Source organism: Rhipicephalus sanguineus, chromosome 6 (genome assembly GCF_013339695.2).
Source record: "Rhipicephalus sanguineus isolate Rsan-2018 chromosome 6, BIME_Rsan_1.4, whole genome shotgun sequence".
NCBI classification, from domain to species: domain Eukaryota; kingdom Metazoa; phylum Arthropoda; class Arachnida; order Ixodida; family Ixodidae; genus Rhipicephalus; species Rhipicephalus sanguineus.
The window spans coordinates 123,901,974-123,925,404 of NC_051181.1; the positions used below are offsets into that span (position 1 = coordinate 123,901,974).

The window sequence follows — 23,431 nt, forward strand, 5'->3', positions numbered from 1 at the left end:
TTTGAAAGCCCATTCCGCTGTGCGAGGTGTTGCAATTACGAGTGGCGACGAACATACAGCCACATGTTTCAAATTAAGACAGAACGCTAACTGATCAGCGCATGTGTGCGATGTAGTACACGATAGCCGCGAGCAGCTGTCGCTTTTGGGCACACTATCACTTTCGCAACGAGCTTTCGCATTGTGTTGTACTGCGATTGCTACACGCACTGCGTAGAATTCAATTTGTTGAGCCGTTAGTGGCATGGCAGTTTTGTTCACGGACGGGGCGAGTGGCGTATGATCTTGCAAATGCACGTGATCGTATCCCAATTGCGTATACTCGAGAACATCGCTTCAGCTCTTCGCCAAACCTAGTCCCTTATTTCCAAGTGGGCAATGCAGAAAGAACTGACGCTCGTGCGGAGCAAAGTTTTGTTTGCTGCCACGGCAGCAACGTTTGTTTATGTTTGCGCTGGCTGTCCCAGTGTTTGATATTGCAATCTTCGGGCATGTTCGGATGCCTCGGGATGTCAATACGCATGACCGCGACGTTGTTTCTTGTCAAAACCGGAAATAGCTGGCTGACCTCTGGCTGCTAGAAGTTTGAAAATCGAAAAAGCCTGCTTTGTTTTTGAGAAATAAATGTTTTCTGCCCTTTCACCTCAAAATGGGCTTGTCAGGCTCAATTTTTACTGGATTCAGATCATACGTTTTCCCGGATAGTACGTTTATTTTTCGTGTGTGTTTTGTAGCGTTAGCTACACTTGCCTAGCCGGAGCCGATTTTGCGTAGAGGGTCATGAGCCGTGCTGTGCATGTGCGAGGATCAGTGATGTCACACAGCTGGGTCACCGGAGCTGGCATCTCACGCGCTCTCCGACAGCGCCGCGTGCGGCTCGCCGCTGCTGGTCTGCGCGTTCGGGAGGAGTGGCGTCGTAGGCGCGGCAGACATGCTGGCGCCGGCGCGCGCGCAGGCTTCGCCACCATTGCGCATGGCTCACCGCTGGTGGTCTGCGCCGCATTCGAGAGGAGTGACTTCGTTGCCATAGACACAGTGGCGCCGGCGCGCGCGCAGCTATTCGCCTGCGCTGTGTAGTCGCTGTCTGACACTGTGCTGGGGCCGCTTGATAGCGCCTCTGACTGGCGTTTGCAGGTGGGTAACGCCATGGAGAAGGAGAGCGCAAATGCTGCTCAACGGCGCAGAAGAGCCAAGAAGCTTATCTCCTTGGATCCCGAAGTAGTTGCCTGGCAATTAGCTGTTCAGTGTACGAAGAATGAACAGAAGAAGGCTAATAATCCTAGACAATCTAGAAAGCTAAGAATAATCAGCTGAACCTTTGCTAACGCTACGTATATCCTGGCATAGCCGAGCTAAGCCACTGCAATTTTTTTTTTCCAGAAACATATCAACGAGGTTCTACTGTACTTCGTTTTCTTTCTTGGAATGTAGTATCGAGTGCCTTAGAATTACGTTGTGAGAATTCGACACATTTGCAGGCAGTCAATCATAATTTTTGCCTGAAGGGGATATGCGTTCTCTGGTGGGGGTGACGGGCCATGCCCTGCTGGGCGGCACTACTTTTGTTGAGTCGGAAGACAGCACAGAGAGGGCACCACATTCCTGCAAATAGCGATAACACAGCAGTATAACGAGGCAGCATCAATTATTGACCTTATTGGGAAAAGCCAGTAAAAATGACGAGGCTGTCATTTCTTTCCACGCTTGTTCGAACACAGCAGCTTCATTATCAACGATTGGGTAAAGCTTATCAGTTGTACAAACGGACACGTTATGTCACTGTCAGGTAATCAGATTATTGGAATAGGCTGGGATCTTTATTGGTTTTGATGGATCTTGGTGCCCATTGAAGGCAACAGTGCAGTAAGTTGTGCAGTGCTTGGCAGCCACGCAAATAGACGTTGACCAATGACTTCGGTTCGTAGAACTCGGTTGGGTTTATTAAGTATTGATATCAGTTTGCACACAAGTTGGCGGTCAATACAAGAATGGTACTGCATTTTTTTTGTGGCAGGGCTAACCTTACTGAGTAACATTGAGGCTTTGAACACTTTAAAAGAACTCGTCGCTCTTGTTATGTCGGTCAACCCGCCGCGGTGGTCTAGTGGTCATGGTGCTTGACTGCTGACCCGAAGGTCACGGGATCGAATCCCGGCCACGGCGGCTGCATTTTAATGGAGGCAAAATGGTAGATGCCCATGTGCTTGGATTTAGGTGCACATTAACGAACCTCAGGTGGTTGAAATTTCCGGAGTCCTCCTCTACGGCGTCTCTCATATTCATATCGTGGTTTTGTGACGTAAAAACTAAGCATGTGCGAACATTTGAGCACTTCGAATATTCAAACGAATATTGCAGTATTTGAATTCGCTTCGACACATGTAACTCCCTGTAAAGGTGGTTTCACTGTGGTGTAGGAGTGCTATGCCGTAAAAACACCTGTCCAGGAAAAATCCGCACTGCCATCGTGAAGCCCCACTTCAAGATGAAATGAACATATTACCCTCATTTCGATTAATTTTTGAAGTTTAAAGGCTTGTTATATGGGCTTATATGCAATAAGAATAGTAAGTTTTAAACATAACATATTTTACCAGTTATCACTAGCATCCTACTGAAGTTCAGATCCTCTACTATCCAAAGTTGCTTCCACTTTACTATGAACCAGAGAAGTGACATTCACACATGCCTTGTCCCAATCTTTATAAATATTGTTCAGGTTAATTGGGTTATGACAAATACGATCATTTTTCATTATAATATGTGATATGTACTATTCTAGCTATTAAATTTGAAATTAATCGACCAAATCACTATTCGCTTCGAACTTAAAATTTACTGTTCGCACATCCCTAGTAAAAACCCAACAATTATTTCTATTTTGTTGATCTGATATGTGGGAATTAAAAAGAAAATAAGTGCTGGCCAAGCTGTGCAGCTTTGAGAGAGTAAGTTCCGTGAGTTATTGCAGTCGTAGAACTGTCGGCACTCCGGATAACCGAGTGGCTTGGTTTGTGCAGCTCTCCGACCTTGATGGAGAAACGCGGGGCATGGTGGAGAAGATGATGTACGACCAGAGGCAGCGGGAAATGGGTCTGCCAACCTCCGACGAGCAAAAGAAACAGGATGTTCTTAAGAAGTGAGTACATGGACACTCTGCCTGCCTGCCTCTGATACGAGCGTCAGTTATTAAACATTAACTGTAATGAAATCCTAAACTTCGTAAGATGGCCTCATTTCTGAGAGTTTGATAACGAAGCAACCTCTTTGCTAAGTTTGATGTTTTTAAATGCAAGCGGATGCATCTTTGAACACTTCCTGGAGTTGACAGTTGACATTTTTTTATACCGTATATACTAGCGTAATGGCCGCAGGTTTTTTCCCGAAATTTTGGGTGAAAATCGCGGGTGCTGACATTACAAGAAGAAAAAGGCATAGCATTCTTTTTTTTTTTTTCGTACATGTTCTCGGCTACTTGCCTTTATTGAACTTCAGTACTCGCTTGTATTGGGGTAAGCGAAAAACAACTTTTGAACTTTTGTGCGGTTGCAAGAATGTTATTGCTCGCCCTCTTCCTCTTTACTCGTCACCTCAATCCTTTATCTTGCCTCTGTCTCAGAAGAGGTCGTCCTTTATTTCATCGAATTTGTTTCGAGATTCCCGTTACCTTGAAGGATTCCTCCACCGTCTCGAAGGAAACCCCGCCCCACGCTTCTAAGATCCACTGGCACACAACCACAAGCAATGCCCTCTTCAGCCGTCCGGTCGGTGTTTCGTGAACGGCAGTGCCTCGGAGGCAGTTGCTAAATCTTGGAAAATGTGCTAGGCACCGAGGTCTCGGCACAGGTGCCATGTTTTTCCCCTGGAAAAAACAAAGAAAGCTTTGGAATCGCACAACAGATAACACTTCTTTCTCTAGGCACATTGTTGATTAAAACCACTGAATCAGGTCAAAACCACTGAATTGATTGCTTTCAGACTTTTAGTGCAATCGCGTGGATGTTGTAGAAAGCAGTTTTGGTAATTGTTTTTATGGTATTCGCAAGGTGCCAGCAGATAGCTTCGTTTGAAATGAACCTTCCACTTGCACGCGCTGTAACCTTTTTTCATCAGATTTTGGTGCGTTCTCCACCCGATTCAGCATCCAGTGGTATACTTGAGAAGTGTATTTCGTACTCACGAGTTCCTAAATGTGCTATTATAGTGGTTTTATTCGTTCCTATCCATACAGTTTCCTCAAAAATTTGTGCAAAACAAAGTTGGCAACCTTTCAGTGATATATTTTCGAAAGCGTAGCCAGTCTAACATTGTGTGCATCTGATTGCAGTATCCAATTTTCATTCTGCTTCACGCAGGGAAGTCACTTCCAGTGGAGGAAGCAGTTAAGCTTCCTCCACGGACCAAAAATTAGAGTGCTGCAGGCACGCCCAGTGCCCACATCTGCTGCTCTAGTGCCGCTAGCAAGTGGATGTACAATGTGTATTTAGTTGAGTTTTTTTTTTGTGTGTGTGATAGAGAGAAGGTGTTTGTGGGCTCTGTCCTTTGTGGTTTGTAAGGCAGCAGCAACTTCACATAAAAAAAAATAAAAGTACCTTTTTTTTTTCTGGAATGACTGTCTTTCAGTGGTCAGTGGGACACATATGTCTCACTTTTTTCTCGAAAACCCTTAACAGTAGAGAGCTCAAATTTTATATATATTATAAGCTGATAAAAATGACAATGCCGCCCTCAATAGGTGGCGTGCATTGTTCATAACATTATGCCCCATAAAGGGGTAATAGAACAGAAAATATCTTTTCCCTTTTAAGTTTCATGCTGACATCTGCACATGAGTGCCAGTGTGACCTCACAAATTACAAAGTGTCTTTATTTTATTTTATTTTTTTGGTTGTTTGGCCTCATTGCTTCTATAAAATTTTCGGCGACTTCGTACATTATGTGTCTGGCATCCTCAGAAGACAGACAACGTACCTCATTTTTTCTAATTAAAGGGACACTAAAGAGAAACAATGAATCGATTTAGATTGATCAATTGTGTTTTGAGAACTTTAATACCGTTAATATCGCCATCATAGGTTTATTAATAGAGGAGAAAATCAAATTCAAAGTTTCTTTTTTAATTTCGCGCCGAAATCTCTCCGCGTGACGTCACGGATTTCAAAGTGTATTCGCATGCAGAGTCGTCGCATGCCACCACCTCACGAAGCGCGCGATTGCTCCTCCCACCGCCACTGCATCTCCTCCTTCGTCACCGCATCTGAAGAGGGAAATAACGTGACGGAACTCGTATCTCAACTGCTGTAACAAGCAGGAAGTTGATAAAGTGCAGCAAAAAGTAGTGCGCATGTCACAGACAGAGTTTGTGAATCTCCCTAACAATATTCTACTTGTGTCGGAGAAACCCTACATGCTTACCTCAAAGATTGCTGTCATTGGAGGTTTGGTAAACGGAGCAGTGGGAACTCTATGAATGGGAATCGCTGGGTGCCCATGCTACACACTACCTCAGGTTTCCCAGTAGTGGAGCTGCATTTAACGCAGGATTTAGAACTACACCAATCGCTACAGAAGCTTTATTTCTCTTTGATGTCCCTTTGAATACATGAGGTTGCATCATGATGTGCAAAGCGAATTTCAAAAGGGGGAAAAAAGATTGTCTTCCTCTTTGCTTGTGAACCCAGGCCCGTAGACAGGGAGCGGAGCCTAAGCCTCCTTCCCAACCCCCAACCCCCCCTCGAGATTTTGATGGAGGGGGGTGTACTGTAAATAAATAATGAAAATACTAGGTGTTTTTCTCGAATAGTGAAGGCCTTTAACAAGTGCCCCCTCTCTCGAAAAAAATTCCTGGCTACGGGCCTGTATGGACCAATGGCTATTGTAGTATTCTTAAACAGTTAGTAGCTTGTATTATATTCAGCACACCCTTGGAGAGTGTTGCAATGTGTCTTCTTCAATTTCTCATTCTAGGTTCATGGAACAGCATCCTGAGATGGACTTCTCCAAGTGCAAGTTTACGTGATCACTGCTTCAATCATTCCTGAATCGCATTATTTCTGTGTAATAAATGAACATGTCTATCTCCTGACCCCCCGTTATATTCACTGGCACCTTATCACTCGTAAAGCAAAGAAGTCTAACAAACTAATTGTTAAATTTTATTTGCAAATAGTCTCAGAAGATGCGCTGTTTGTATTTGATATAAAAACTTTGCCTAATAGTGCATGTTTACTTTTAATCAGCATTGCACCTAATTGATGCATCAATTTATAACCCATGTTCCTTATGTAGTTGGTTTTAATTCAGTGCATGCTGGCCAACTCAGGCTCAAAAGGCTGTTTGGTGACCGCATTATTATTTCTTCAGGAGTGGTATTCTTGGTAGAAGTACCATGGAATGCTGTCATCGATAGACACCAACATGCCTGGAGCCAAATCATGCAAAATCTAGGGGAAGGTATTGACTGAGGATATGAACCCAGGGACCGCATTCAGAATATCATTTTTGAATACAGTATTGCTTTGTGCGATGCAGAATCTTGCATGTCCCGTGATCGAAAGGACTGCGTACTTGATTATCTTTCCTCAACCAGCCAATCAGCGTGCATTGAAAGCAACATTTCGGGGATACGGCCCTAGGATTTCAGAATAACAACAACACAGTTTTAGAATAACAGTAACTGCAGTGCGACGACTGCATTTATACTGGAATCGGAAACTGTGCTAGCAACATCGCTAGGAAAATGACATTGTTCCTCAAAGGCACTCTACTTGGATTGTTTTAACCAGTGATAAAGGTGCCAAATAAAAAGCTTGTTGCATGTTTCTGCACCTCAGTCTTGCTATCTTGTGTAGTATCTGCACTAGGTAAAAAAAAAAAACAGCACTGTAGGTTATACACAGGCTCTGTCAAACATGGGACACGAACAGCCTTCGAGCATTGCTCCGGTTATCAAGGTTACCAGCATTCTTGCACTACTCGCAGTACCACCAGAACTGTCCAAGTAAATGTTTGTACTTTCACGCTTTTTTCGTGCCTTGTTGATGTAGAGTGCTGTGCACCTACAGTACAGCCATCAGTGTACTTGTACCTGCCCTCGCACTCCACAAATGCACACTATTTGTTTGCCTCGGTCGTGACATCAAGCATTTGGGCGCAGTACTTAGTTGATCTGGTGTATTCATGCAGGTAATAATAATTGTGGGGGTTTTATGTCCCAAAACCACAATATGATTATGGGGGACGCCGTAGCGGAGGAGGCCTCCGGAAACTTTGACCATCTGGTGTTCTTGAACGTGCACCTAAATGTAAGTACACAGGCCTCTAGCATCCCACCTCCATCGAAATGCGGCCACCGTGGCCAGGATTCGATCGCGCCACCTTGTGGTCAGCAATCAAGCACCATAACCACTAGACCACTGCGGCGGATTATTCATGCAAAGTACGTTGTGGGTCGTGGAGTTGCATGTTTGCCACAGCACCCACAGGCTGGAGGTGCCTTAAGTGGCAGTGATAGAAATGCTGTGTCAAACTGCGCCAAACAGCTGTTCATGCATATATTGCGCCATGCATGCGCCGAGGCTGACTAGAGCGGCGTGAACTCTGCACAACCACGGCGGCCGTGGCACAGCAGACGACTAATGGTTCCGAAACCGAAACTGCATTGTTCTAGTGGCTAAGCTGGCTAAGCCAAATTAAAGGCGCTGCTAGTGACTTCAGATCTGGTGCGTGGGCAGTTCAGGGGTACGACTTTGTAGCGTGGTGTGGTGTCGGTACACCCTCCATTCCTGGTGATTATTGGGTCGGATTCTGATGATTCGCGACGATACTGAAACACACTGGTTTGCTGACTGGTCTGGGCATGCCTGGCATTCGATTGAAACGGCCCATTCAAAGTATAAAGGTAAGCCCGTACTGTCTGTTGCTGATGCCTATCGTTTCACGTACGTAAACTAGACCTAACGCTTGCTAAGGCTGCGGAATCTGCACGACTGCGGCCGTCTAACGCATTCGTCGTGGTTCGTGGTAATATTGTCGCCGCTCACCGACGTGGTTCTGACGCGAAATATTGTCCTGCCAAGCACCATAATCCAAGTAATCGAGAATCGGGCGTGCGTCCCAGTCGTCAATTTTGGATTTTCTACTCACGTGCTTCCACATGGCATCGCCATGGCGCATATCACCCCTTTGGGAGAATACGAGATCTCTTCTTTGGCCACTGAATCCCTCTCCACTACCAGCACACCTTTGCCGCCTATTACTTCGTCCTCGTCGACTGCGGACAGCATCTGTAAGATGATTGCCCCTGATCTTCCTGCAGAACAAACAAGAGCTCTTCGTCACCTGCTGTCATCTTATCGGGATATCTTTGACTTGAACGACCGCCCTCTCGGACAGACATCTATTGTCACCCATCGCATCAACACCGGTGACGCGAGCCCCATTCGTAGGAGACCATATCGCGTCTCCGCTGCGGAAAGGGCCATCATACAAAAAGAGGTCGACAAGATGATGGACAAGCACATCATTGAACCATCGAGTAGCCCGTGGGCATCCCCGGTGGTCTTAGTAAAGAAAAAGGACAACTCGTGGCGCTTCTGCGTCGACTACCGTCACCTCAACCGGATAACAAAAAAAGATGTGTATCCACTGCCCCGCATAGATGACGCCCTTGACTGCCTTCATGGATCCAACTATCGTCACCCAGCACCTGGAGTAGCATGTCAGGCGAACAGCCAGGCAAACATCTCCAGCTTCATTAAAAGGTTTATCTCTCTCTCCCAACTATTTTTCTTCAATTGATCTCCGTTCCGGCTATTGGCAGATTAGCGTTGATGAGATGGACAGGGAAAAAACCGCCTTCGTAACACCAGATGGTTTATACCAGTTCAAAGTCATGCCTTTTGGTTTGTGCAATGCGCCAGCTACATTCGAGCGCATGATGGACTCCCTTTTGCGTGGCTTGAAGTGGTCAACGTGCCTGTGTTACCTCGACGACGTGATTGTCTTTTCGTCGACTTTTGAAAGCCACCTGCAGCGCCTCAGAACTATCCTCTCTGTGTTTCGCGCTGCTCGCCTTCAGCTCAATTCCTCGAAATGTCATTTCGGGCGCCGCGAAATCACCGCGCTCGGACATCTCGTAAACGCAGCAGGAATCCAACCTGATCCCGAGAAAGTTCGCGCTGTGCGAAATTTTCCTATTCCTTCTTCGACGAAAGATGTCCGCAGTTTTATGGGCTTATGCTCTTACTTCCGTCGCTTTGTAAAAAAGTTTGCCGACATCGCTCGTCCTCTGACCGACCTTCTCAAGAAGGATGCCTCTTTCTTCTGGGGACCACACCAAGAGCAAGCATTCTCTACCCTTATTGAGCGACTTACGAGTTCCCCGATTCTCTCGCACTTCGACCCTTCCGCGCCCACTGAAGTGCGCACTGATGCAAGTGGTCATGGCATCGGCGCTGTCCTCGCTCAGCATCAACAGGGCCACACGACCGTGTCATCGCCTACGCGAACCGCCTTCTCTCCACGCCCGAACGCAATTACTCGATAACTGAGCGAGAATGCCTTGCGCTCGTTTGGGCTGTCGCGAAATTTCGACCATACTTGTTTGGTCGTACCTTCCGCGTTGTAACTGATCACCACGCACTCTGTTGGCTCTCCTCTTTGAAGGACCCAACTGGACGACTTGCACGTTGGGCATTGCGTCTTCAAGAGTATGACTTCTCCATAGTGCACAAATCTGGACGCATGCATAACGACGCTGACTGCCTTTCTCGCAATCCCGTGGATCAACCGGACGACACCGATGCTGACGTGGACATCTGTACTCTGTCCCCATCCGACTTTCTCCACATCGGTGACGAGCAACGACAGGACCCTGTTCTTCGGAGCCTTATGGACCGCCTAAGCTACGCGCCTAGCGACCCTTCTCTCCGGATGTTCGCCTTGCGTGATGGAATTTTATACCGCCGCAACATTCAGTCCCGTGGCCCTGAGCTGCTACTAGTCGTTCCCAAGCATCTGCGACTGGCCGTGCTCCAGGAACTTCACGACGCTCCTACTGCTGGACATATGGGCTTCACTCGGACTTACGATCGCGTGAGGCGCCGCTTCTTCTGGCCCGGTCTCTATCGCTATGTGCGTCGCTATGTTGCTTCTTGTGACCTGTGCCAGCGCCGGAAGACGCCTGCTTTGCCTCCCGCTGGTTTGCTTCAACCTATTGAAATCCCTACAGAGCCATTCTTCCGCGTGGGCCTCGACCTACTTGGCCCGTTCCCTATTTCTACCAAAGGCAACAAGTGGATTGCCGTCGCCACAGATTATGCAACATTGCGCGTGCGATACCGACCAGCTGCGCTACAGATGTTGCCGACTTCTTACTCTACGACGTCATCCTACACCACGGCGCCCCTCGCCAGTTACTCACGGACCGAGGCCGTTACTTTTTGTCGAAGGTCGTCGATGACCTGCTCCGTTCCTGTTCTACCGAACACAAGATCGCTACCGCGTATCATCCTCAAACGAATGGGCTCACCGAACGCCTGAACCGCACTCTAACTGACATGCTTGCCATGTACGTTTCCGACGATCATCGTGACTGGGACGCCGCTTTACCGTACATTACTTTTGCTTATAATTCGTCCCGTCACGACACCGCCGGATTTTCGCCATTCTACCTTTTGTATGGCCGCGACCCTGTCTTGCCCTTCGACACGTTGCTACCCTCTGACATACAATTCTCAGCGACTGATTACGCCCGCGATGCAATAACCTTGGCCGCCCATGCCCGAGAGGTCGCTCGTCATCGCCTCACAGCATCGCAAGTTTCTCAAAAGCGACGCTACGATCATCGGCACCGAGAACCACAATTTTCGCCTGGTTCCCTTGTCCTTCTCCGGACGCCATCTCGTCGTGTCGGCTTAGCGGGAGGACATGGCGTCAGGAGAACTGTAGCAACTTGTGGGGACAGGCGAGCGAACTCAGCAGAACATAAACGGGGTGATGCACAAGTTGCGGCGTCGGCAGAGAACGGCAGATCCAGCTGTACAACTCCTTCGGAGCAGTCAATTAGGGCTGAGTGCTTCGAAAGAAAGTCTATGCCGAGAATGAGGTCGTGCGGGTATTGTTCGAGTACAGTAAATAAAACAATGGCGTAGTGGCCACCAAGGGTAACACGTGCTGTACACATTCCTAGAACAGCTGCAGTGCCACCATTGGCGACTCGTACAGTGCTCATAGCGGCGGGTGTCAGAACTTTCCTTAGCCTTCGGCGGAGAGCAGCGCTCATAACTGAAAGCTGCGCCCCTGTATCGACAAGAGATGTGACATGAACACCATCAACTTCCACGTCCAGTAAGTTTCCGCATGTAGGCAGGGTCGGTAGAGGATTTGAAGGCCGGGTCTTAGTTGCAGCGTCACCTCCGGGAGCTGCGCCGCCTAGTTTCCCGAAGTGAAGCGGCCGGTTGTGGATGGGGACGAGGAGCGGTGAATGAGAGGTGAACGCGAGCGACGACCTTGCGGAGACGGGGAGCGGCTGGACCTTGGCGGGACATTGTCGACGTTGATGCTCCGAGTCGGCGTGTAGGGCGAGAAAGTATGACTGTCCAGCGGCTGGTGGTAATGACTAGGAGACGACCACCGTGGAGGTGACGACAGGCGACTGCGGCAGTGACGGGCAATGTGTCCAATACGGGAACAGTTAAAGCAGATGGGTCGATCGTCCACGGTGCGCCACTCGGCTGGATTGCGGCGGGGCGGAACAAAACTTTGCGGCTGGCTGCGAGTGGCCGGGGAAACCTGGTAAGTGTTCGTGTGACGGACCGAGCAGAGTGATGGCATGCCAAAACTTGCGATTTCTTCCCGAACAACAGCTTGTATGAGGGAGATGGAGGGCATGTTGTTCCTAAAGTCCGAATGAACTGGAGCCGGAGACATGGCCTCGAGCTCACGGCGAATAAGGCGCGTGATGTCTTCAGGTGCTGTCGATTGGACGAGCCGTGGTGGGTCTTCGCAGGAAGAGGTCGCGGCGGTATTCGGCAATCTGTCGTACGCTTGAGCAACTCGACGGCCCTTTGCCTGTTCGAAGCGCCGACACTCTTTGATGATTTCATCGACCGTGGAGCAATCTTTGCACATTAGGAGGTTAAAGGCATCGTCGGCAATACCTTTTAATATGTGCCCGATCTTGTCTGCCTCGGTCATGCTGTCGTCAGCTTTGCGGCAGAGAGACAGCACATCTTGTATGTAGACGACATACGATTCTGTTGACGTCTGAGCGCGGCCCGCAAGTTCTTTCTTTGCGGCCAGCTGACGACCGACCGGTCTGCCAAACAGATCTCGCATTTTCTGTTTACAGACGTCCCAGCTCGTTAGGTCAGCTTCATGCGTGTCATACCATTGCCGCGCAGTTCCCTGAAGATAAAATATCAGGTTCGCTAGCATGAGGGTCGGGTCCCACCTGTAGCTGTCACTCACCCTCTCGTACAGCGTTAGCCACTCCTCGACATCAGTCTTATCCGTGCCACAAAACGGCCCAGGGTCCCGCGGATGGGTGAGGAAGACGGCTGGCATCGAAGTTGACGGTGGGTGTGCCATCGAGGCGGCAGGCAGATGACGTCCGCTGCGAAGTTCCGTACTGGTACCCAGCACCTCCACCAAATGTTGCACGAAGAAGACAGGCACACGAGTGCAGAGTTGGTATTTTTCGATAAAATACAGCTGGTGCTCAAGCGGCGGTAAGAGACGTCGTCTTCCTCTAATCTGGGGCCAGCTTCCTCGTTCTTTTCACCGCAACAATATATACACTGGAGCATGAAGCTATAATTTTATTAAATCGAAGTGAAAGGTCATTTCTGCAGTTGTACTGTCCGGTGCCATTTGAAAGCAGGATCGCGTTAACCGCGTAAAAATAGATTGATCGAAGAGCGTAGCCAGAAACTTTTTTCCGAAGGGGGTGTCTGACACATATTTACGTTAAAGTCCCTTAATGTCTAGGTGGTGTTGGACTGGCACCCAGCGAGGACCATTGTTCGTCGCCCCCTCTCGCTCTGTTGTCGGGCTGTTCTCAACGCAGTTCTGGCTGCTTCGGCCAAGAATTCTTTTTAATTTTCTTGAGGGGGGTGGGGGGGTAGCATACCGAAGCACCCGCATCATTTCATTCTTCACCACGCGCGGGGCCCCGATTTGAAAAGTGCGCTTTCAACGACACCAAAGCTTGAGCACAAGTGATCTTGGGCGCTCCCCTGCTGTGGAGCGCTAGTTTCTTATGGTATAGGGTGTCTTGATGCCCGCGCGCTCCGCTGAGGGTGAGGACAGGCGCGTCGTCTGCTACGACGGCCGCCATTGCGAATCCTGCCGCAGCTCGGCAGCATGCGAAACGCGCTACACAAAGCACTTGCGGTGCGCAGACACGTCTGGAAATAAGTGCACGCTAGCGAGTTTTTAAATGCGAAGCATTTCTTAGCGAACTTCTGCGACTTTGACCGTATCTATCTATCTATCTATCTATCTATCTAGCCGCCTACGACTTCGTGCTCTCCTGGTCGCTTGGTTAATCGAACGTGCACCAAAATTGGTATGGCGTAACATGACTGTATGACGAACATAAATGACAAGTCATAACATGAAATTCATGACACGAATGTCATGTACAGCATGATTTACATGCTACGCTCATGGTGCGCTGGCGGCCGTTTCGCTAGCTTGATATACACCAAAATTGGTATCTTGTGACGTGACTGTGTGACGAACATAAATAACACGAGTTAACATGAAAATCATGACATGCATGTCATGTACAGCATGACTTACGTGCCACGCTCATGGGACGCTGGCGGCCGTTTCGCTAGATTGATATGCACCGAAATTGGTATCTTGCGACGTGACCGTGTGGCGAACATAAATAACACGAGTTATCATGAAAATCATGACACGCATGTCATGTACAGCATGACTTACGTGCCACGCTCATGGGGCGCTGGCGGCCGTCTCGCTAGATTGATATGCACCGAAATTGGTATCTTGCGACGTGACCGTGTGACGAACATAAATAACACGAGTTATCATGAAAATTATGACACGCATGTCATGTACAGCATGACTTACGTGCCACGCTCATGGGGCGCTGGCGGCCGTTTCGCTAGCTTGATATACACCAAAATTGGTATCTTGTGACGTGACCGTGTGCCGAACATAATTAACACGAGCTATCATGAAAATCATGACACGCATGTCATGTACAGCATGACTTACGTGCCACGCTCGTGGGGCGCTGGCGGCCGTTTCGCTAGATTGATATGCACCGAAATTGGTATCTTGCGACGTGACCGTGTGCCGAACATAAATAACACGAGTTATCATGAAAATCATGACACGCATGTCATGTACAGCATGACTTAGGTGCCACGCTCATGGGGCGCTGGCGGCCGTTTCGCTAGATTGATATACACCAATATTGGTCTCTTCCGACGTGACCGTGTGACGAACATAAATAACACGAGTTATCATGAAAATAATGACACGCATGTCATGTACAGCATGACTTACGTGCCACGCTCATGGGGCGCTGGCGGCCGTTTCGCTAGATTGATATGCACCGGAATTGGTATCTTGTGACGTGACCGTGTGACGAACATAAATGACACGAGTTATCATGAAAATCATGACACGCATGTCATGTACAGCATGACTTACGTGCCACGTTCATGGGGCGCTGGCGGCCGTTTCGCTAGATTGATATGCACCGGAATTGGTATCTTGCGACGTGACCGTGTGGCGAACATAAATGACACGAGTTATCATGAAAATCATGACACGCATGTCATGTACAGCATGACTTACGTGCAACGCTCATGGTGCGCTGGCGGCCGTTTCGCTAGCTTGATATACACCAAAATTGGTATCTTGCGACGTGACCGTGTGACGAAACATAAATAACACGAGTTATCATGAAAATCATGACACGCATGTCATGTACAGCATGACTTGCGTGCCACGCTCATGGGGCGCTGGCGCCCGTTTCGCTAGATTGATATACACCAAAATTGGTATCTTGCGACGTGACCGTGTGGCGAACATAAATAACACGAGTTAACATGAAAATCATGACACGCATGTCATGTACAGCATGACTTACGTGCCACGCTCATGGTGCGCTGGCAGCCGTTTCGCTAGCTTGATATACACCAATATTGGTCTCTTCCGACGTGACCGTGTGACGGACATAAATAACACGAGTTATCATGAAAATCATGACACGCATGTCATGTACAGCATGACTTACGTGCCACGCTCATGGGGCGCTGGCGGCCGTTTCGCTAGATTGATATGCACCGGAATTGGTATCTTGCGACGTGACCGTGTGACGAACATAAATAACACGAGTTATCATGAAAATCATGACACGCATGTCATGTACAGCATGACTTACGTGCCACGCTCATGGTGCGCTGGCGGCCGTTTCGCTAGCTTGATATACACCAAAATTGGTATCTTGCGACGTGACTGTGTGACGAACATAAATAACACGAGTTAACATGAACGTCATGACACGCATGTCATGTACAGCATGACTTACGTGCCACGCTCATGGTGCCCTGGCGGCCGTTTCTCTAGGTTGATCGACCCCCAACTTGGTATTGCGCGACGTTACTGTGTGACGAACATAAATAATAGGAGTTAACATGAAAACCATGACACGCATTTTCCTCAATGACATACAAGACGATGTATGCAGCTCTGTGCTGGCTGCTTCGCATTACATCGATTCCCACAATGCGTGGGATCTGCCGGCTTTTTTCTTCTTCTTTTCTTTTTTGATGCTTGGACAGCCTTTGGTGCTGTTTTTGCCTAAATGTTTATTAAGGGAGCATGTAATTCATGTAAACTGACGGCATGTGTACGTAGTATGCATTAGAGGTAGACGTAGACGTGTTGAAAACGAATCCTCTTCCTTACGCCGGAAACGACGCAGTTAAGTTTAAAGCCTTACTTAGTTTTCTCGTAAACGCTGCATTCCAAAAACACAAATGATCGTTTAAAGTATTTGTATCCATGTCAGCAGCAGCAGCAGTATGTGTATCTCAACACACACATTTTAGTGTTGCGATGCTACCTAAGCGCGATTAGGCAGCATCACAATTACACAAATACACAAATACACAATACACAATTACACAAATAAAGTGCTCCATGGCAGAATTTTCTGAGGACTGCCACTAGTCGCTTCACAGTGATCGTGAATGCTTAAAAAAAACAAGAACTGCGTAATGATTTAAGACAGGACAAAAAGGTAACCTGGAAACGCAGAAACAGTGAAGAATAAAAAAGATTTAACTGTACACATACATACATGGGCATCAGACAGAATGGAAGGCGTACTTAAACCACGGAAAGGAATATAGAAAACAAGAACCCGGTGTTGCTTTCTAGTGGTTTTGGTGCTCCATTGCTGACCCGAAGGTCACGGGATCGAATCCCGGCTGCAGCGGCCCCATTTCCATGCAGGAAAAACGCTAGAGGCCCGTATACTTAGATTTAGGTGCACGTTAAAGAACAGATGGTCTAAATTTCCGGAGCCCTCCACTACGGCGTCTCTCATAATCATATCGTGGTTCTGGGACGTAAATCCCACAAATAATTATTATTAGAAAAAAAGGATATCATCTACAGACAAACACGCATAATATATTCCATGAATAATTTCGCATCACAAAAAATAGTGAAAGCAAAAATCAAAGGCAGATACAGGATCAACCAAGTGCAGTAAGGAATGTTTACGAAGTAAATAGGAGGATTCATACGCACGTGAACCAAAATCATTTAAGCATACAGCTGATATCAGTGTGTCCATTTCTTACGCAAGGTTGACGCCGGCTCAAGTTTTGCTTTCATGTCAATTCGAAATACTAGCTGGAAGCTTACGCTGCAAATGGATGATGTTCGTCGAATGCCAATTGTCGCGTTTGATTTTTACTGTCCAAAGAAACGTTCTTTTCGGATCTCTTGGAAAACGATGCAGCTTCCCGCGTTCCTGAATGATTGGTGCAATGCGGTACGCAACACCCGGCCATGGTGACGGTAGCGAGCGCATAAAACAGGAGGGAAACGAGCATCGACCTAACAACAGCACGGGCGCAACGCACAAGTGACCAGGCGGGGGATTCAAAATGGCGGCCACGCTGCCGCCAAGGCCGATCAACCAAGTGCAGTAAGGAATGTTTACGAAGTAAATAGGAGGATTCATACGCACGTGAACCAAAATCATTTAAGCATACAGCTGATATCAGTGTGTCCATTTCTTACGCAAGGTTGACGCCGGCTCAAGTTTTGCTTTCATGTCAATTCGAAATACTAGCTGGAAGCTTACGCTGCAAATGGATGATGTTCGTCGAATGCCAATTGTCGCGTTTGATTTTTATTGTCCAAAGAAACGTTCTTTTCGGATCTCTTGGAAAACGATGCAGCTTCCCGCGTTCCTGAATGATTGGTGCAATGCGGTACGCAACACCCGGCCATGGTGACGGTAGCGAGCGCATAAAACAGGAGGGAAACGAGCATCGACCTAACAACAGCACGGGCGCAACGCACAAGTGACCAGGCGGGGGATTTAAAATGGCGGCCACGCTGCCGCCAAGGCCGAGGAGGCGGCATCTGCCCTTTCAAAGGCTGACACCACTCTAAGCGGGGGCGCGCGCATCGAGGCACTCTATTATGGTATTTAAGCGGGCGTTTCGAACTGACGCAAAATCGTTCGCAATTAACGACGCTACCATTAATTATACGATGCGTTAGAGCATTTCAGATTCAGTTTCAGGATTACCAGACACAAAACTACAAATTACAGTAAAAAAAGTCGTAAACAAAGCTCCGGCAATTTCGACCCCCTGGTTTTCTTTAATGTGCACCTCAATCCAAGTACACGGGCTTCAAGCATTGTCGCCCCCAAAATGCGGCCACCGCGGCCGGGGTTTGATCCCGCGACCTGCAGGTCAGTAGTTGAGCACCATGACTAGGGTGCCATGACCGCTAGACCACCGTGGCAGTCACGTTTCGGATTAATACACGAGGGTTCACACTGTGAACGAAGCCGCAAATGAAGAACATCGCGGCTTTTGCACTGCTCTCATTGAAAATAATTACCGGATTTACGTATTACTCAAGAAAATTAAAAATCGTTGATGTAATAGACATTTATTGTTTGCGTGATGCCTTCGATAATTCCGTTAATTCGGACGGTTTTTCCGGTCCAGTGAAATCTGATTTAACGAGCCTTTACTGTACTGCGCAGGGCGATGTTATCGCCCTTGGACTTAATGTGGAACCTCCCGCAGACGTCGAGAGCGACGGCAGAAGTGAGCCTGGGGTCCAGTCGCAATAAATTATCAGCTTTTTTTTTTTTTGGAGAAAACGTTTCATAATTTAGAGCGCTATATACACCCCTTCCACGGCCGTTTGATTTTAAAAAAAAAGTGCGGCCTGTTGCGTCGCGCTCAAACACAAAGGCATAAGCGTAAAAGCTATATTGACAGTTCCGTCTGCGTTGGCGCTACTAGGCGTACAGCCACGCGCATTGAGAACAAGAAAAGAGACAAAAAACAAGGTTGTGGCGGGTGCGAGACGTTGTATCCAGCCATATATGGGCATGCCGAGGGGCCGCTGCGTTTCATGGCGTCTTTGAACGACAATAACGGATGTCAACATCGGGGGTCACAAATTTTTTGTGTAACACTGTTAAAGGTCCTTATGACAAAATAACATATCGTTGTTTCTGAAGAAAATAGTTTATCCAGAGGAGTGTTGATGACATGATCCCAAATGATATTTGCCAAGAGTTCGAGGCTCTCCAAGAAAACCCGCAACACAAAGGCACTCGTGCGTTCTTTAAACCACCTTGGTTCGTCCCGGGACGTCCTGTGGCGCCACAATGGCAATAAGTTCAACTAGGCAGCTCCCGTTTTATGGGCACGCGACGGGCCGCACTTTTTTAGATGCGAAGCAGCTTTTGCTAGGGGCTGTGTCCGTCCTTCCATTGGCGACCGTCCGCTCGGGAACCACGTGTGCTGGCACGCGCTAGCGCGTTCGGGCCTGTGTAAGGGGCTGGGTAAGACGCTGTGGCCTCTCCCCCTTACACTATCTCAGCAATCACGTGATGGCGTCGGGGAACGATATTCTGCAGACGCGCGATAAATGCACGTGCTCCCGCGTGGCGTGGTGATGAACCCGTGTGGCGTGCTCCAACAAGAGTTCCGGACGAGTAACAGCAACTACAGTGAATTCATGGTGTGCTCCACTTGCAAGGACGCGTTAACATCGGGCAAGGTGCCCGTGATGAAGGGAACTTTAAGTCGACCCATGCGCTGCTTCGCATCCCCCCATGGTTCCCTTTAGTGGGAGATGGTGTAATTTTTTTTTTTTTTTTGATCAAGCGGCCGTGCTACAGCGAACGCTTTCGTAGGCTCGTCTGACCACCTCTCCGAATGCCCTTCCTCGGCGTCCGAGGTCAAAATGCAAGGAGCGCTCGCATCTGCTTGCATAGGAGCACGCGAGCGCGAGCGTTTGTTGGTGATTTAGGGGCCTGGCGTTTTCTTTTTGGTTTTTTTTTTTTGCCCACGGAGACGAAATTCTGGTGTGAAAGCTTTCCCAAGCTTCGTCTCCAGAATGGAAGCCAGCATTTGCCTGGAGTTTACCTCTAAAACATAGCCTTCTCGTTCGATACCCGATCAGAGATAAAGTGATTTTGTTTCGCTAACGTGAACGCTAGCCTAAGTATAAAATAAGATATCGCTGTTCCCGACAAAAGTCATTTGTCTAGATGGGTATAGGTAACTTGATCTCTACTGAAATTTGCCAAGACTTTGAGGCTTCTTAAAGGAAACTAGTAACGCTAAACACCCTTTGAGCAATATCTGTCCGGGAAGTTACCGCTGTTAAGTTCGTATACTGCGTGTGCAGTAAACGTTGGTTTATGTTTGCTTTTCCAACTTTACACTCATCTTTACAATAGGGACGGCTAGCTTCTCTCCCATGGTAGAGTGCATATATAGTACTCGTAATCGTCAACCACAAATGAAACACAAATGACGTATGTCGTCTTCGCACGTGTTTGTGCATGTGTATATGTATATCTGTGTATGTTCACCGTGTGATTTTTCGTACATAGTGTAAATAAACTTCTAAACTGTATGCTAACGTTTCATCGTACCTGCTGGAGTAAGATGACGCGGTCTGACCTCACTTTCCTGACATAATTTCCACTCCAGCAGTTTTTTTTTTTTTTGTTAAACCAACTTGGATTTGCCTGGATGCTCCAACCAATCGCGTTCGCTTGTTTTAGTTACGCCAGTCACTATACTACGTGCTTAAGGTAGTCCAAGGGTGCTATCGCGGAGCGATGCCTTATGCCATATTCTATGCTATTCTTATCATCCACCACTCGCGGCTGGCTGATCGCGTTGATAACACGGACGGACCGTCGCTCTGACCACTGACCAAGCGCGAAAAGCACGAAAAGCATTGGAATCGGAAATAGCATCGTTCCGCGATTGCGCCCCAATACTTCATTCAATACCGAGGCACGCTTGTATCGCTGTTTGCAGATTGAAGACGTGTGCGTCTGGAAATATTTTATAAAAAGTTCCGACATAAGCAGCCAAGGAATGTTAACATTCTATTAAGTAAAGCAAGCCTTTATTTTCCATTTGTAGAATTTCGTGATTGCAGGTGTGCAGTACAACGCCGATATCACTTCGTGCCTCTTGCATCCGCTCGGAATTTCACATCGTTTAGTTTCTATCCTAACTTTGTGGGGTCATAAGACTACGGTACTTCACACATGCACAGGCTTTTACCTATGCTTGTGTGTCCATTCAACGCGACAATAGCCGTTCAACAACTCGGATCTAAACATTTCTGTTTTTTTTTTTTTTTGACCGCGGTACTTCTACAGGCGTGAACACACAAAATCACGGCGGCAGAACGGAAACCAGTAGATGCGTGACACAGCTATGTGAAAAGGAAAGAATAGCAAGGAATAGACAGGGAGGTTAGCCTATATGTCACAGGACTCCGTAGCGTTTACATATGGCATGAATCCGAAGTACTGCTCGGGCGGGATAACCACGTCGTCGACGACAGGGGAAGACCAACTCGCGAGAACAGCTCTCGAGGTTCGACGGCCGTCCAGAACCACTCTCTCCGGCACCGCATGGTGCGAAAACAACCCTTGAGGCTTGAGCATTGTTACAACGCGTTAAATCGAGCAGGGAATGTTCCATGCGGATGAAACGTCGGCGTCCTCCCAAGCACGTCAATCGCGATGTCGTCCGTTGCTTCGACAGCTTCAACCACTTCGTCAGCACACGAGCAAGAGTCTATCAAAGAGTGAGAAAATGAACTACTTGAACCAGGCGAAGTGTCCTTTGCTTTAGGTGGGCAGCCTCCTCAGTCCAGGATGAAGATGAAGAAGACCAAGAAGAAGAAGGGGAAAAAAAGGAAAAAGTTGAAGAGGACTTTTGAAGCCCCCCTGAATCACTTCGCTGAGCTATGTTTGCGAACACACCTTGAAAGCTACCGCAAATGCGTTTCACCAAAAAGAGTGTCTTCAAGAGGCGTGCGAGGGAGTTTTCCATATACTCCAATGCTCGAGTTTTTTTTTTTTCACGCCTTTTCCTGCATGCTGTAGTGGGAAGTGCTGCTCGCAGGAAAGTAAACTCTCGAGGATCTGTAAAAGGTGCGAATAACGCACGTCCTTGAGTTTGAAGCAGGAGCTTTTTCTCGCCTCTGAAAGTCTTCCCTCCACTTCACCACCCCTTTCTCTCTCTCTGCTTTATTTATTTTTTTCTTTCAGCTGCAACAGCACGCGCATGCCCTGCATTAGCGTAGAGCTCTCGCAGAGCGGCTGCTTTCGACTACTCGCTTGTCCGCTCCTGCCGTTTTCCCGAGGTCCCTGACCCCAAGAGGAAGACGCATGCGGCGATATTGCCACGCCCACTTTTTGTCTTGTTTTGATGTATTCGGGCTTGACCGGCAGGGACGGTTATCAACGCTCGACGCTGTCGGCGAAGTAGTGTTCTAGAAGCGTCGCGATTGTAGTAGATCGGTTTGTTAAGATTGCGCCCCGCACGCGAATGTTCCAGCTTTGTCTAGAGATTACGCCGCCACCAGCGATATCGCTGGAAAGTTCGATAGCGCCTGTATAAAGCCGACGCGCTTGACTGCTTGTCAGTTGATCGACGAACGACGCCCTGTTCGCCGCTATCATTGTACAGCGTAATATTGCTGTAGTTCCAGTTCTCATTTTCCGGCCACAAGTTCGGCCAAATAAACAGTTTCATCCTGCAAACGCCGACTGCTTGTCTTCGTCGACGTCACGACCACGTGACAATATATTAAAAGGGCCCAAAATATTAAGTACTCACTTCAACGTCGTCACACCACGTGAGCTTTATAGCGAATGTGTATATAGTAGACATCTTCATTTTAGCGCTAAAAGCCGACAATGTCATCAAGATACACAAGCTAACCCAGCAACAAGGCCTTATTCTGCATAGTGCTATATAGGTTCTGGCGGATCGCGTCCGCGGGAAAAAAGACGCGCCGAACAATTATTTTTGGTTAACCGGTTAATTCGACTAATCCATCATTTCTGCACCGAAAAAAAGAATGGACATGGCGTAAAAGTACACATAAAGGTGTATTATTTAGACCAAAGGCGTGCGCACGGAGGCGGGGGGGGGGGGCACTTAAGAAAGGGAGGGCGCAATGTCTGCCCCATACATTGGAGTAGGGAAGGCGGGAGGCGCTGTGATGAACCTTCGCCCCCCCCCCCCTACCCCTCCCTGATGAGGAACGCTATGCACGCCTATGATTTCGACGACGTGGCAGAATGAGGTGAATGATTTTGCTCAAAGATAAGAACACTTGCATAAGAACCGACGTCATTCCATTTTTTCTACTTTCAAAACAGCGGAGTTTCTATGTACTTCAGGATTGGTCAAAGGGGTAAAAGGAATACGCCAACCAAATACAAAACGAACTTAAAATAAACGACGTTTCGGCTCTCGTACAGAGGCCTTGTTCATGCAGTGAACAAGACCCCCTTAGGGAGCCCGAAAGCTTTCGGAAGGGGACGCGGGAGGATTAGTGCATCGACTGAGAAGAAATGGCTTTCGCCTCGAGTAGTCTGGGCGAATGAATGAAGCCGTGCTCAGGATACGTGCCCACGTACGGATCGTCTATAAGACTTTGTGACCGTAAACGCAATAAAACGTAATGCGCTTGTTCAGACCTTGTTGTATTTAGGCGTAAGGTATACGTAACGTTTGGGGCGTAAATGTTGGCGGGCCCGCGACTTTTACGGACAACTACTGATGCGACCGTTACGTACGACCAATGGGCAAAGCAGTTTCGGTTTTCATTTTCCGTTCACGGGGCTTTC

At 48.0% G+C, this 23,431-nt stretch overlaps 1 protein-coding gene across 7 annotated transcripts in view; it reads left to right on the plus strand.

The window, feature by feature from the left end:
- The window catches only part of LOC119396332 (nuclear migration protein nudC), a 232,691-nt gene extending 226,611 nt beyond the window's left edge, over window positions 1-6,080 (plus strand). For 6 of the 7 annotated variants that reach the window (XM_049417049.1, XM_049417045.1, XM_049417048.1 and 3 more), the window contains 2 exons: window positions 3,021-3,139; window positions 5,968-6,080. In XM_049417049.1, coding sequence (XP_049273006.1) covers window positions 3,021-3,139; window positions 5,968-6,019 — 171 coding nt within the window. In that variant the 3' untranslated portion in view covers window positions 6,020-6,080. The remainder of the gene's footprint in view (window positions 1-3,020; window positions 3,140-5,967) is intronic. The other variant, XM_049417046.1, reaches the window with a different exon arrangement.
- Window positions 6,081-23,431: the final 17,351 nt, after the last annotated feature.